Source organism: Parasteatoda tepidariorum, chromosome 5, assembly GCF_043381705.1.
Source record: "Parasteatoda tepidariorum isolate YZ-2023 chromosome 5, CAS_Ptep_4.0, whole genome shotgun sequence".
Classification (NCBI taxonomy): Eukaryota; Metazoa; Arthropoda; class Arachnida; order Araneae; family Theridiidae; genus Parasteatoda; species Parasteatoda tepidariorum.
Genome location: NC_092208.1, coordinates 23,386,186 through 23,400,541, shown reverse-complemented (window position 1 = coordinate 23,400,541; position 14,356 = coordinate 23,386,186). Strand labels below are relative to the sequence as shown.

The following is a 14,356-nucleotide window of genomic DNA, read 5'->3' as shown; positions in this document are numbered from 1 at the left end:
TTTGAATATTTCAAACTTAATTAGGAATTATTTTATTGCATCCTTTAATTGATATTTTTTTCTTTTATTCATACAATGGGTTTTCTGACAAATTTTATATCATTAATAATTTTCAAGTCTTTAATTTTAAAATGTACTCTTATTTTTTTTTTAAAAAAAATGGGTTTATTTTATCAAAATCTCAATTTAATTAGTTAGTTTGTAAGATATATATTTTTTAAATTTGTAACTTCCGCCATGTGTAATTTCACAATTATCATTCATTATTTATATTCTGAAATTATATAATAAAAACCACACTATATAATTATAAAGTTATATATTTACATTTGAACTGAGTGGAAATTTAAACTTAAAATTTTTTCCCCTTACAATTGTTCAATTTTTAAGTGGACATTTCTTGTAATAATTGGCACAATAAAGAAAAAAATTTAAAAATATTCAAATTACTTACTTCAACAAATTTACACATATTTTTTCCCCTTCTTTTTTCACTGGAATTGCTAAATGGAGAAATACTTACGTAACTTTATTCTTTTAGTATTTGAANTATATATGTATATATATATATCAGTTGACTTCAGTTGTCTCGTTATTTAAATTTTTTATTGTTATCTGTCATCTTAATAAAATTTTATGCATTGATTAGAATGAATTATAAAGGCGTTATTTATACGAGAGACCCAACTGTATGTATGAATGTTAGGAAAACATGTTTTAAAAATTTAACTCAATGTTTGTGAAAAAATTTCAAAAAATTTAATAAAAGATCTATGTAGTGTTAACAATTCTTAAAATTAAACATTCTCTCCATATCCCGTTGAGGGTCAAGGGATCCTGGAGGTTAATCTGCAACAATTTCGTGTCCAACAGCCATAATGGTGACGAAATATTTCTGTACGATGCGACCTCCAGCTATGAATTTTTTTGCTATAAAGGTAACCCCCTTACCAATTCATCTTTGAATAAGTTTTCAGAGCCCAAATAATAGACTAGATATCTCTATCCTAATATCTCTTTTAAGATACATATACAACAAAAGAGAGGGAAGGGTTATGACACGGAATCGGTCTTCTCCCCAGATGGCGTATGTGAGCGTTGCAATCGCAAATAGTTTCCTTTTGGGCAGAAAATATCAGTTATCCCTGTAACAACAGGTAAATACCAGATCTTACAGGGTTAATGCTGCTGTTAATGTTACCTATTAATAGGTAAAGAACTTTGAAGATCTCCGACTATATTCAATTTTAACTGTCAAAACAGTAAAATTGTACATTTTTAAAATTTTTAGTTAACTTTAGTTGCTATCATAAGTTTAAAAAGATTACTATATTTTTAATTGTGAATAAATTGCAACACTTTTAACTGAATTAGAAAGATGATAAAATGTTAAAAGATAATTAACGCGCGTACTTCTATAATGATAAAAGTTTTAAAAGTTTCAATTAAAAGATCGATAAATATGTATAAAATAAAAAATAGTCAATAGTACCCACTTTATCCATTCAAGTTAAATTAAATAACTCTATAGTTAAATTAAATATATAATCACAAAAAACTGAAGGGGAGGATATTATTTGAGTAAAACTTCATTCGCTTCAAGAATATACAATCTGAAAATTTGTATTTAAGATCGAAATGGGTTGCAGGTGGCGTGGAGCAGAACTTTCTACCTGTGGCAACACTTTACATGCTTTCCCTAGTAGCGTGTGGAGAGTCATAGAGGAAGGAAGTACGTTAGATTCTCTCTTGATTTTCTAATAGATTAAAATCTTTTAAGTTGAAAAACTGTATTGAGGTGAAAACTACATTAAACATAGTTCTAAAAAAAGTATCACGGAAATTACACAAAATATTTCTATTAAATTAAAAGGAAAAATATTAAGAAAAGGGAAAATATCGTAGTACATTCCTATACAACTAAAAAGAGGGAAGGGAGAAGGGCCAAGGGCATGAAACCGGTCTCTCCCCAGATGGCGATTTGAGCGTTGCGATCACCAATAATTTTGAAGCGAACGAAGCTTTTACTCACTTGGCTATGACGTTATATCGAACAGCTCTGTTATAAAAAAATGTTTGAAAGCTTAAAGCAAACATTCTTTCGCTTCTTAACATTTGAGAATCATCTTAGCATCAATAAACGCTTGATATTTTCTTGGCTGTTGATGTTTCCTGGTTGAGCACCAAACACGAAGACATATAAATAATTTTCGAATTTTAATCAAGTTTGATATTTCGATTTGAATTTAAATGTGAACAGCTTCAACAGCAGACTGGCATTCTCTGCTTTTTTCGTTCAAATTGGAATAAGTGCCGTGCTTTAAAATCTTACAGTTAGAATAATATGTCTCTTAATTTACCTACAGTGTATGTACATAATTTAGGAAAACTGTGTTTCAGACAATCTCTGCTAAAACAGAAAGAAGCTGTCAAAACTATTATGCAAAAACTATCTTTGAAACAAATAGAAAAATTGCCTAATTTCTTATTTTTGGTTGAACATAGTCCTGTTTATACTGTCGGCATTCGTAATCAACAATATGTTACTGATAGCGAAAAATTAAAAAGTCACGGAGCTGATTTTGTTGTTACTGATCGAGGAGGATTGATTACATTTCATGGACCAGGGCAACTTGTATCATATCCAGTACTTTATTTAGGAAGTTTTAACTCGAAAAAAAGTGTTAGGTGGTATGTTAGGCAGTTAGAAAATACTTTAGTAGAAACTTGCACATATTTCAATATTAAAGCTGGAACTTCCAAAGATGTTGGTGTATGGGTGGAAAATCGGAAAATTGCAGCCTTAGGTGATTTATAATCCTAAAAGGAAATAATTTATACAGTTAAATCCTAGAATAGCCCACCTCTTGGCAACTTTTTGAAATCTCGCCAAGTGAGAAATTATGACTGGGATCAACGTTGCTTTTGTATTATTAAAAAACACTATTTAAATTATTTAAAAAAAATTTTTAAATATTTTTTCATAGAATAAAAAACTTTCCTTTACTCTGATGGACATCTCCATTCAAAACCATCCACTGTATCCTTTCGCTCAATCAAACTCATTTGTTCTCCACATTTAGGACATTCATACGTTTTCAAAACAAAAATTTGATTCATATGACGTTTAGTCATCTCTTTCTTGCCTTTTGCATACAATAAATTTAAAATTCCACTTGTCCATTTGCTCGCCATTTTCAACCTGTACCTCTAAAATAAATTAAAAAATATATAAAATTAATTAAAATATGAAATAATAACGATAATTCTAACAGCAAGAGATCAGAAGCATGAATGGCAAAAAAATAAACCCTTTTACCTCTTGTCTAACCTAATACAACTTTCGTGTAGGTATACATTTATATATTTATTTGGTTATTTGATATGTATATCAAATAACCAATTAGGCTGAAGAATTTTGGTGGTGTGATCGGACATTCAAAATAGTCTTCCGGAAACTTAGTTTGGCGAAATTTCAAAAACTTGCTTGGCGATATTTAAAAAAATTGACACAGGATGGGCTTTTCTAGGATCCACCCCATTTATGTTGTTTTATACATATATATGTGGGTTGTTTTCTCAATTCGTTTACTTCTATGTCCTTATTTCATATATATTCCCTTTTTTCATATATTTAATTTCGTATTAAAATATTTATTTTCATTATTTGATGGTAGCTATGTTTTGGTAAAAATACTCAGAAGTCGAAAAAAATATTCATCAGAAATTTTGTACTTATATTATGTTTCTTTAAGAAAAGAAATATGTAAGTATGAAATGTCAATACTGTCCCATGTCTCCAACACACATATTTCTGAAATTTTTAAATAATTTATGATACAATGAAAGAGTATCAGAGACATGCATGCATATTCTGATATTGCATGACTGTCTATTTAAATATGAATAAGTAATATTCTTAGAATATTTGTGAATTTTGTTCTACTCATAATTTTGTATGTGTTCCGTAATAAACGCACCAAGTGCAAAAAATTGTAAGTATGCAAAAGAATACATAGATGACTCTAGTTAAACAAAATATAACTTCCAGGTTAAGAAGAACTCTCTTCTCTATAGAAAAATGAAGTTTAATTGCAGTACTATTTCTTTTAGTGTCAATAAGCCTAGTTTAATCTTAAAAATTCTGTGGGTAACTTCATTGAATATAACTAATCTTTCCTTATAAAATTTTAGTTACTAAAAAAATAAACACATTAAAAAAATTTGGAATTTCAGTTTTAATTAATTATCAACATTTCTTAATTTTTGATTAATTATGAGGTTATAAAGGATCAAAAATGAAACCTCTACCCAAGGAAAAAGCAACTGAAATTTTACCAGGTTGTTTTGATGAAAAGTTTTATTGGTTGCCAGCGGAAGGTATACAAAAAATGAAATTATATGTCTTTTAAAAAATGCCACTGAAGCAAATTTCTTCTGATTTCTAAACCATAAAAAATTAAAATGAAATATACAAATTATATTTTGAAATGCAAAACAAATAATATTTATTACATGCTTTTAGGTTATTTTAAAGGTAAACAATATAGTTAAGAAAAAAAATTAACATTGAAGTAAAATAAAAAAAATGGTGTTTTTCTAGTTCAGTTTTCACATAAATTGGTTACCTATATGTTTATTTCTTTATGTTATGAATATCTTGCAGAAAGATCTGCCTCAGGGTATATCAGAACGGAAAGCAGTATTTATCGGTAATGCAACTGTAAGAAACCGTTCAATGACATAGTTCAATATTAATCTTGAAGACATGCAAATTTTTGGCCTTTTAATGGAAAACTGTGTTTCAATAGAGTAAAACACATTTAAAATCAATTATTAAAAATTTGTATTTTATTTATTTATTTTCTTTTAGACAAATATCGTCTTTTGTACTTAAATTTTTATGGCATTTGAAACTGGTAAAAGTGTGAATATTTATTTTTTTCTTCTTTAAGTTTTTAAGATATATTTTTTGTTTTTGTTTGTGACGTCTTTTTCCATCAATTTATTAAACATTCTGTAAAACACTCTTCTGATTAAAACATTCATTCTATTAAAAACATTAATTCTATTAAACATTCTTCTGATTTTTGGCACTCTGTAAGTATTTGTCCATTGTATGTAAATGTTAAATGTCTTACCTAAATGTTTTGTCCATTAATTTCTGAGTCTTCTATTTAATCTTATCAAAAATTCCTAGTTTTGTGTCTGAGTCTTACCTTCAGAACTGTTCACATCGCTTAAATTAAACTGCTTAAGCTAGTCAGTATTTAAAGTTTTTTTTTTTTAAATTTAAGGGGGGACCCCACCCCGAGATGGTAAAATATTAAAGTTTTTCTTGCATTTTTTTAAGTAATAGAGACAATGCAAAGATTACAATTTAAGTCTATTTAAAAAATTTTCCTTTTACAAAATAATAAAAAATAAGTTGGTGGCAGCTCCATGTGTCATCAAAAAGTAGCACCTCACTGGCCTCATAAGTTCAGAAGTCCTGAAACTTAGGAAAATGATTTTGTTTAGATTTTCTGAAACATAAAGACATTATCTAAAAAGTAGCAAATCGGTTTTTTGATATTCTCAAAATTACCAAAATTGCGGCAACTTAAAAAAAAATTGACGTTTTGCATTAAAAAAATATTTATTAAAATACTGTTGTCTTCTTTTACTTTCTATCTCTGTTTGCTCTTCGTTGTGGCGATGAGTCAAGTTAAGAATGATTTCAACAATAAAACAATAAAATTTAATTAAGAAATAAAAGAAAACAAACTACTTCAGCAGCCGAGTGCATTGCTGCTTCCCTATCGTTTCACATCAAAAATCTCTTTCTTACATTTGTAAACAGACACAGTAGTTGTGGCGCTGTGCCACCTGCTGGACAATTCACTATTAAGGGGAAATGTTAACAATACTAATATAAAATCGAAATATTAAAATATCAAAAAAATCCCATGCTACTTTCTAAAGAATATATTTTTATGTAATTTAAAATAAAGAACAGCTTATTTCGTTGTATAGATCATGAGAAAAACGTTAGGCTAGATCAAAAAACAGCGTTTTGAGAAAAATGCAGTTAAAGTTTTGACTTATGATAGGGGAAAACGTTTAATTTCATATATATAATGGTAGATAAATGAAATGCCTACAATAAGTTTCTATAACCAGTCACCATGAGACACAAAAAGAATGTCGCCCCTCCTAATCCGGCCGAACGGGCCTTTCTATTTGCTTAGCGACGACTCTCTATTTTCCGGTATAACTTCCAAACGAAGTTAGGTATTGAGAATTCGTTTTAGACAGACATTAGGAAGGGTACAAAGATTCGAAAAATGCAATAAAATGTTTTTCTTCGAATTTTTGAAATATTCAGGGTGGGGTCCCCCCTTAATATATTGTCTTTTATTTTGACTTTGTCTAGTTACTGTTCTAAATTCTTTGGTTTAATCGGTGTTTAGTTTAATGCCTGTTAAATGTTTAATCTAATGTGGTATTTCTTGTCATTATAGGTATCCATGCCTCCCGTTATGTGACATCCCATGGTGTTTCTCTGAATTGTAACATAGATTTAAACTGGTTTTCTCACATTGTGCCATGTGGACTTGAAAATAAAGAAGTCACATCTTTGTCTAAGGAAACTAAATGTGAAGTAACTGTTAAAGAAACTATACCGCATTTTTTGAATGCTTTTCAAAAATATTTCCCTTGCAATTTTAAATTTGAAAATAATTTATAGCGTTTGTTAAATTATTCAAATAATAATTATAGTTAATAGTTATAAGCTTAGCTAGTTAAAATAAATGGATATTTTTAAATTACCATCTTGCCAAGAGTCTTTCTTTGGTAGTGTAGATTATTTTTGCAGTGAATTTATTGTTACTTTTATAAATCTTACTTGATAAATTTGTTACAAATCAGAATTTTTTTCTTATGCCCACCCATATGCAGTTGAACCTGTTTATCTCAAACTTCTTTATCTTGAAAACCTCTATATCTCAAAATTATTAAAATTCCCTACATCTATTGTCTAAAATCAATGTATTTTCCATGTTTATGTAAATTTTTTTTCTTCAAAACCTCTGTTTCTTGCATTTCTAATATTAGAGCACAAATGTCAAAACTTTCTTTATCAGTAGAACTTGCAGCCAGAGATGAATTTCGTGAACCCACAGGAAGTAGGGATGAACAGGTTGTTTCTTGTTGTGTTTCTTGGAATTTTGACCACTATCCCTGCACTTCCTTAACTAGAAAGGAATGCAATGATTCTGGCAGTAAGTGAGGGGTTAATGAGCAGTGACCACCAGGGGTTAGTTTTTCAACTTAGCTAAGAATAGAAATTCATTTTCACCTCAAAATTGCAACCACTGGATCAAAGTATAATTGGGAGTTTTAAAGTGAACTATAGAAAGCAGTTGGTACGCAAACTTGTAGATGCCATTAATGAAAAAAGTTCTCTTTCAAAAATAAAGATGTTAGATGCTATCAAAATTACTGTTTTGCCTGGAGTATAATGTGTTGTAATAATAATAATGTGTTGACCACTCTTTTAGACAGCAAAATACTAGGTGGGCCAACATTACCTCCACAGTAAGTAGGGCAGATAGTACAAAAAGAAGAAAAGAACATCCATGCCTCTGACTGGGATTCAAACATGAGGCTTATCTGACATAATGTTAGCTCCCTGACCACCATATAGATGGTTGGCCGTAACAAAAAAAGTTATGTGCTTTTCTTTTATTTATCCTTTCTACAAACAATGCAGCTTCTCATGTTGACAATTTTGTAGGTACTAATGTAGAACAGTACAGAGCTACAGATTATAAGAACACTGTTTTGCACTTGTATTAGATGTAGGTGTTTCTGTGGGATGCAGCCTGTGTAATTTTGCTGATTTAGCCATGTGCGCTGACATTTATCTAATATTTGAATCCTTGTTTTATTAATGATGAGATTTGTGCGTTTGTAATTTAATTGGAAGAGGAGCTGATCATTACTGTACTCTATCCCAAAGATTAAAAATTCAAATTATTTTGATAAAATGAATTTATTGCCAATACCTGTATAATCTCTAAATATTTTTCATTGCCTGATGCTTAAATTATGATTCTGTTTAGCATCTTTATAAGTGATAATTGTTTTATTCAGTCGCAAATCATCCAGTTTATATTTAGTAGGAAATAACTTGTCTGTAAAATTTTTTTTGTGCAATTCATAACATGTTTTATCTATATTACAAAACTGATAAGTAAAATAAAGCTAATGTTTTTTAGATAAATTTTTAATCCCTACAATTTATGATTTTCTAGCAGTTTCAATTTTTTCCTATAAGATTAAATTACATTAATCTTATAGGAAATAACTTTATATAAAGTAAATAACATTTGTTTAGCATTTAATTTCATCTTGTATTCAATTAGTTTTTAGTGTGGTCCAAAAATTGTCAAGGATTAATATGAAATTGCATTAGGAACTAGACAGTAGAACAGAAGAAAAACAGAAGAAATAAAATGATTTTACTATTATCTTTTTTTTGGGAGGGGAGATTACCAACCCAGGAAATTACCAGCTTAGGGCAACCAATTTTTATGTTGTTTGCAAGAGACTTCAGAGAATAAAATGTAATTTAATCTTTAGATGCAGACCTGTGTGCTGGTCTCATTGGCCACTTAACTTAATCATGAAGAAACTTTATTATAATTTATAATGTTAGCTAAGAAACAATGAGATCTGGGAAAAGACATTGAGTTGTTGCCATGATTGCATAAATATCTACTAATTTTAATATTTTCTTTTAAAATCTTTATTCGTGTGCAAAATTTAATTTTGTTAATAGGCCTGAGAATTACTTTGAAACCTAAACAAGGTAGGATAGTAATAAATTTTTGGCATTCTCAAACTTCTTTATCTTGAAAACCTCTATATCTCAAAATTATTAAAATTCCCTACATCTATTGTCTAAAATCAATGTATTTTCCATGTTTATGTAAATTTTTTTTCTTCAAAACCTCTGTTTCTNACTGAATGTATTCTGTTAATAGGCCTGAGAATTACTTTGAAACCTAAACAAGATAGGATAGTAATAAATTTTTAGCATGCAGGAGAGAAAAAGGGTATAATTATAAGTTCAGTGTAAGTATTAGAAGATGATGGACGTTCAGATTTAGTAAGTGTTAGCAAGAGCTGAATCAACTTTAAAATCGAAATCTCCTGGGGTGTGCACCAAAATATTGTTTCTACTCTCTGCTTGTGGCATCACAGTTGGAGGGGGAGGGTTAGATTTTTAGTTGAAGAAGGATTAATAGAAAGATGTGGGCAGAAATAGCCATTCAAACCGATTGAAAACATGCTGTTTTGAAAGTGTTCGTCTTTGAAAAAAAAATCAGTTGAAAAGTAAGTTCACTTTCTTATTAAAGCTCATCTAAATACTTTCAATTGTTGCTTCTAATATATAAACATGATATTTTATGTTGTATTAATCAAATTAAAATGTTAAACTAACTGTATTTATTAGTATCTCAGTGTAACAAGTGAGCAAAATTTTTGTTTTGTGTTATATTTATTTAATTGATAAGCTTATTATAATTTCATTGTATACTTTATGAAATATTTGATGATGAAATGTAACTATATTTCTTAGTTCGAGCTTGTAAAACTTTTTCTTTAACTTCATCTGCCACTTTCTTGTAAAATGTGCTGTTTTTTTTAATTATTAATTTTATTTTTTATTTATTTATTTTTTTACTCTATATATTTTAAATTATTTTGCTCCAATGGCATATTTTTCTTCAATTATTTTATATAAAATATGTATTTATATCTCATTTTTTTCTTATATATTTTTGAAATATGTTTTTCTTTAAATATTTCATGTTATAAAGAAATGAATAAGTAGTTAGCAATATAATAAGCAGACAAAAATGAATGATTTGTGGAAGCAAACTAGATTTTTATTTTCTCATGAAATGTTCGTTCATATTTTAAGTTTAAATACTAACTTCGCCCTTTTATTTCTTATAAAATTTGCTAACATGTTTTAAAAATTACATAATAATTGAGATTAGAGTTTTAATTTTAGATTACATTTAAAGTTTTTTATTTTTAAATTTTAATTATGTAAATATAAGATTATTGAGTGCTATAATGTATTTTTCTCCTTTTATTACGGATAAAACCAATAGTTCCTATTTGTACAATTGTGTTTATTTTGTATATTTTATTATATATAATCTAATATCATTTATCTATCTATATATCAAGAATAACTCTGTTTTCGTTTGAAACATAACTTAACATAAACATAAGGTTGTAGTATGTTATGTTTCTTTAATAACCTTGCATGTTGTATTGATGATCAAGCAATAATATTTACACAAGTACCTATCTATTTAATTATTTATACATGTGTGCAGAATAATTGCTATTTAAATTATGCTGATTTTAAATTTTCAGTCTTGAATAATTCATTCATCTTTTCTGCTTTTAAGTTCTTGAAACACAGATTTAAGGATAAGTATCAACACTAATATTTATGCAAATACCTCTCAGTTGATTTAGCTATATAAATTATGTAAAAGAAATTAATTGTTTAAATTTTCTTATATTTATAATTTCAGTCTTGAATAATTGCTGTAGATTTTCTTATTGAAATTCTTATAATTACTTTGCAGCTTTATTTTGGTTTGCAGTTGAGTTTTGTTTAAAACATTATGCAAGTATACGGTCGAATTTTGTTATCAAATACTCTTAATAACAAAACAATTCTTGATAACAAATAATTCTTAAAATAACAAATTGCAATATTACCTGACATGTAATGTAATAATCAGCAAGTATCAAGCAACATTTATCTATCAACAAGTATCTATCAATTTAATTATTTGTACTCATGTATCAAAACAATTGCTATTTAAATTTTCTCATTCTTCCATTTTCAGTCTTGTATAGTTACAAATTACATTGCGGCTTTACTTTAGTTTGCAGTTTTAGTTTTGCTTTTAAATATGTTAACAGGAGGTCATAATTCATTATTAAGTTTTTTTTTCAGTTACCTGACATGTTATTATGTAATGAATAAGTAGCGAACAATAATATTTATACAAGTACCTATCAACTGATTTAACTCTATAAAATACATAAAGAATTGATATTTAAATTTTCTACTATACTTCTCAGTCATTAATAATTGTTGTAGGTTTTCTTAAATCAAGGTAGGTTTTCTTAAAATATAGACTTTACCTATATGTTTATTGCAAAATTCTAAAATATATTTTTAATGTTACTTTGTATCTTTATTTTGGTTTGTAGTTTTGGTTTGAGATATAATGCATCTGTGATCATGTATCTTATTTTTTTATAATATTGTTAGCTCTTTTTCTATTGAATTATTTCTTATATCTTTACATGTTATAATTTTCAAATAATAATATTTACCCTAGTAAATGTCTGTTTAATTATCTATGCAAAAAATTAGTCGACATTAAGTTTCATAATTTTATACTGGTTTTGAAATATTTTCTTAACTTGAGAACAATGTTGTTATTTTTCCTTTATGCATGCTGTTATTTGTATGTTTGTTTATACAAAAAAAAAAAAAAAAATTGACGGCTTTTTAATTTCTTCTTTTACATGTAATAAATAAGTATCGGGTTATATATAAGTATATGGTTGATTTTAAAATCTTATACTGGAATTATAAAAAAGAATTTACTGTTTAATTCTGACATATTCTTTTTTAAAGAAAATTTCATTCATTTTAATTTCTCTCTCCAAATCATTTTGCATGAAATGAATATGAAAAGCAATAAAATATATTTACATTAGTTTAATCACAGAAAGTAACTACTTNAAAATTTTAAATATTAAAAGAAAAATGATTTAACAATCCTGATTTACTCAATATTTTATTTAACAAAAGAAATATATAATATTCCAATGATTTATGACCATATCTAAGAAGGTTATTTATAATGAGAAACTTTCTGTCATGTCCACAACATACATATTGTCTTTAATTTGGTAATTTTTAATTAAATTAATTTTATTTCTTAAAAAGTCTTGTGATTTCTTTTATATAAATATACATTGAAATCTTACCTAAAAAAAAGTTGTCATTTATTTCATAAAATTCAGAGATTTTGGAGAATGTAGAAAAACATTCTAAAAACTACATTTTTCTGCGTCATGTCCGCAACGCTTCAAATTTTTATTTTAAAGCTGTTTAAATTCATTTTTATTTTTAAATATGCATTGGGTTAAAAAATGACATGTCTCCTGAATTTTATGATACAAAAACCAGTTACCTAGCTAAATTTTTTATTTAATTATTAGTAATCAAACTTCGTAAATGTCATGTCCGCAACATGCACAATACTGTGAAATCACCCTTAATTATCTATGTAAAAAATTAGTCGACATTAAGTTTCATAATTTTATACTGGTTTTGAAATATTTTCTTAACTTGAGAACAATGTTGCTATTTTTTCTTTATGCATGCTGTTATTTGTATGTTTGTTTATACAGAAAAAAATTGACAGCTTTTTAATTTCTTTTTTTACATGTAATAAATAAGTATCGGGCTATATATAAGTATATGGTTGATTTTAAAATCTAATACTGGAATTATTAAAAATAATTTACTGTTTAATTCTGACATATTCTTTTTTAAAAAAAATTTCACTCATTTTAATTTCTCTATCCAAATCATTTTGCATGAAATGAATATGAAAAGCAATAAAATATATTTACATTAGTTTAATCACAGAAAGTAACTACTTTAAAATTTTCCTGATGTTTCAAATTTTAGTTTCATATAACTAAATTTTTCTTATTTCAAGCTTTTTCAGCATAAGCTTTACCTATTTGTTATACATTTTTAAAATTACAATGCACTCTTAAAATTAAGTTTGTAATTTTAGACTAGACAATCTTAATTTGAAATAGTACATAAGCAGAGAGTTTTTTCTAATTCCTCATTGTCTTTTAAAATCATACCAATCATATAGTTATTTTATTGTAAGTTAATGAAATATACTGAATGTATTCTTCTTTTACAGATGCTACATACATGTTGTATACCTGTATGTCACTCTAACTGCAAAGGAGAGTCATGTACAAATATTACAAGTTTCTCAAAAGATCTAAAGCGAAGGAAACAATGTAGAAACTCTGTCATCAAAAGATTTCAAGTGACTGATTCTACAGTCATCTGTTTTAATAACTTTGAGAAACACTTCATTGAATGAGAGCATAAATCAATATGAGCTGATGGTTTGTTGCTTGTTCTACCCAAATACAGCCCAAAGAAGAATTACCTGCAGAAAGAAAATCTCCAGAAGAAAGAACTATTGCACTTAAAAAAAGAAGAGCAGGTGAATTTAAGCAATGGTTTGTAAAAGATAAAACTAAAGTTTTCAAAGAATTGAAACTGAATTTTGAAATGAAGCTGCTAGACTAGTGAATTGTATATGATAAAAGAGAGGATATTTTCATTGCTAAACCAGATTTATAAGCCTCTTATGTTTCTTATGTCAATATCCAAGGAACTAACTATTAAAGTTTGTCATCATTATGTCCAAGTTGATCCTTTAAAACTGAAATGACTCTTGGGAAATGACTCTTGTAAATGTCTCTTTTGGACAGCATTTGAGTGTTTACTAAGTCACTTGAATGGATATGAAAATGATTTTGGCAGTGATAATTTATAAGCTCAATTCATGTAGTACAGACTCAGGGCTGAAGGGAAGATAGAAAAGGCTGGTTCATTCCTTACTCAAAACTGAAGCTACAATTCCCTATCCTCCTCATGACATCAAGCTGCACACAGATCTCAAAAATCACATCTAGAGCATATGAAAACTTTGCTGTTTATACTTTCTGTAAGAAATTAGTTGAATGTTCTGCACTTTTCTGGTAATAGCTGTCAAACTTTACACTGCTAACAAATTACTTCTGTTCAAAAATATAGAATTCATACATTTTCTTGGTACTCCTAATAGTATTAAAAAAACATTTTAAAATTAGAAAAATATCTCAATAGTTGCTGTCATTGTTTCATTATCATTTTCTTATTTTAGTTTTTAATGTTTACTTTTAAATAATAGAAAGCATATAAGAAACACTTTTATAATAACATATCATCCAATAACAATATGTAACTACAAAAGTGTCCTTATAGTTAATTATAGGTAGGGATACCTAATTTTAATATATTTTCTTATCTATAATTATAATAGCAATTTATCTATATATATATATATATTATCACTAGGAAACAAAAATCTTCAATAATGACTTAAAAATATATTATGAAATTGGAAGAATTTTTAAGTATTAATAACTTTTATTTTTGAAGTTCAGGGTTTTA

General features: G+C 27.2%; 1 protein-coding gene and 1 long non-coding RNA gene across 2 annotated transcripts; both read left to right on the top strand.

Moving 5' to 3' along the window:
- Nucleotides 1–2,078: 2,078 nt before the first annotated feature.
- Nucleotides 2,079–6,813, top strand: LOC107442818 (Lipoyl(octanoyl) transferase 2). Its single transcript, XM_016056475.3, has 2 exons — nt 2,079–2,807; nt 6,504–6,813. Exons 1-2 carry the CDS (start codon nt 2,345–2,347, stop codon nt 6,728–6,730), a joined length of 690 nt encoding a protein of 229 aa, XP_015911961.2. The 5' UTR covers nt 2,079–2,344; the 3' UTR covers nt 6,731–6,813.
- Nucleotides 6,814–9,025: 2,212 nt separating this feature from the next.
- LOC122269551 (uncharacterized) lies at nt 9,026–14,018 on the top strand. The gene is made up of 2 exons (XR_006225258.1): nt 9,026–9,384; nt 13,047–14,018. It is a non-coding gene; the product is annotated as an uncharacterized lncRNA (long non-coding RNA).
- Nucleotides 14,019–14,356: the final 338 nt, after the last annotated feature.

Bases quoted from the DNA above. Each gene is read 5' to 3' on its own strand.
- LOC107442818 (XM_016056475.3), top strand. From the start codon at position 2,345: ATGTCTCTTAATTTACCTACAGTGTATGTACATAATTTAGGAAAACTG. The intron at 2,808-6,503 runs GTGATTTATAAT...TTGTCATTATAG, and splicing joins TCGGAAAATTGCAGCCTTAG to GTATCCATGCCTCCCGTTAT.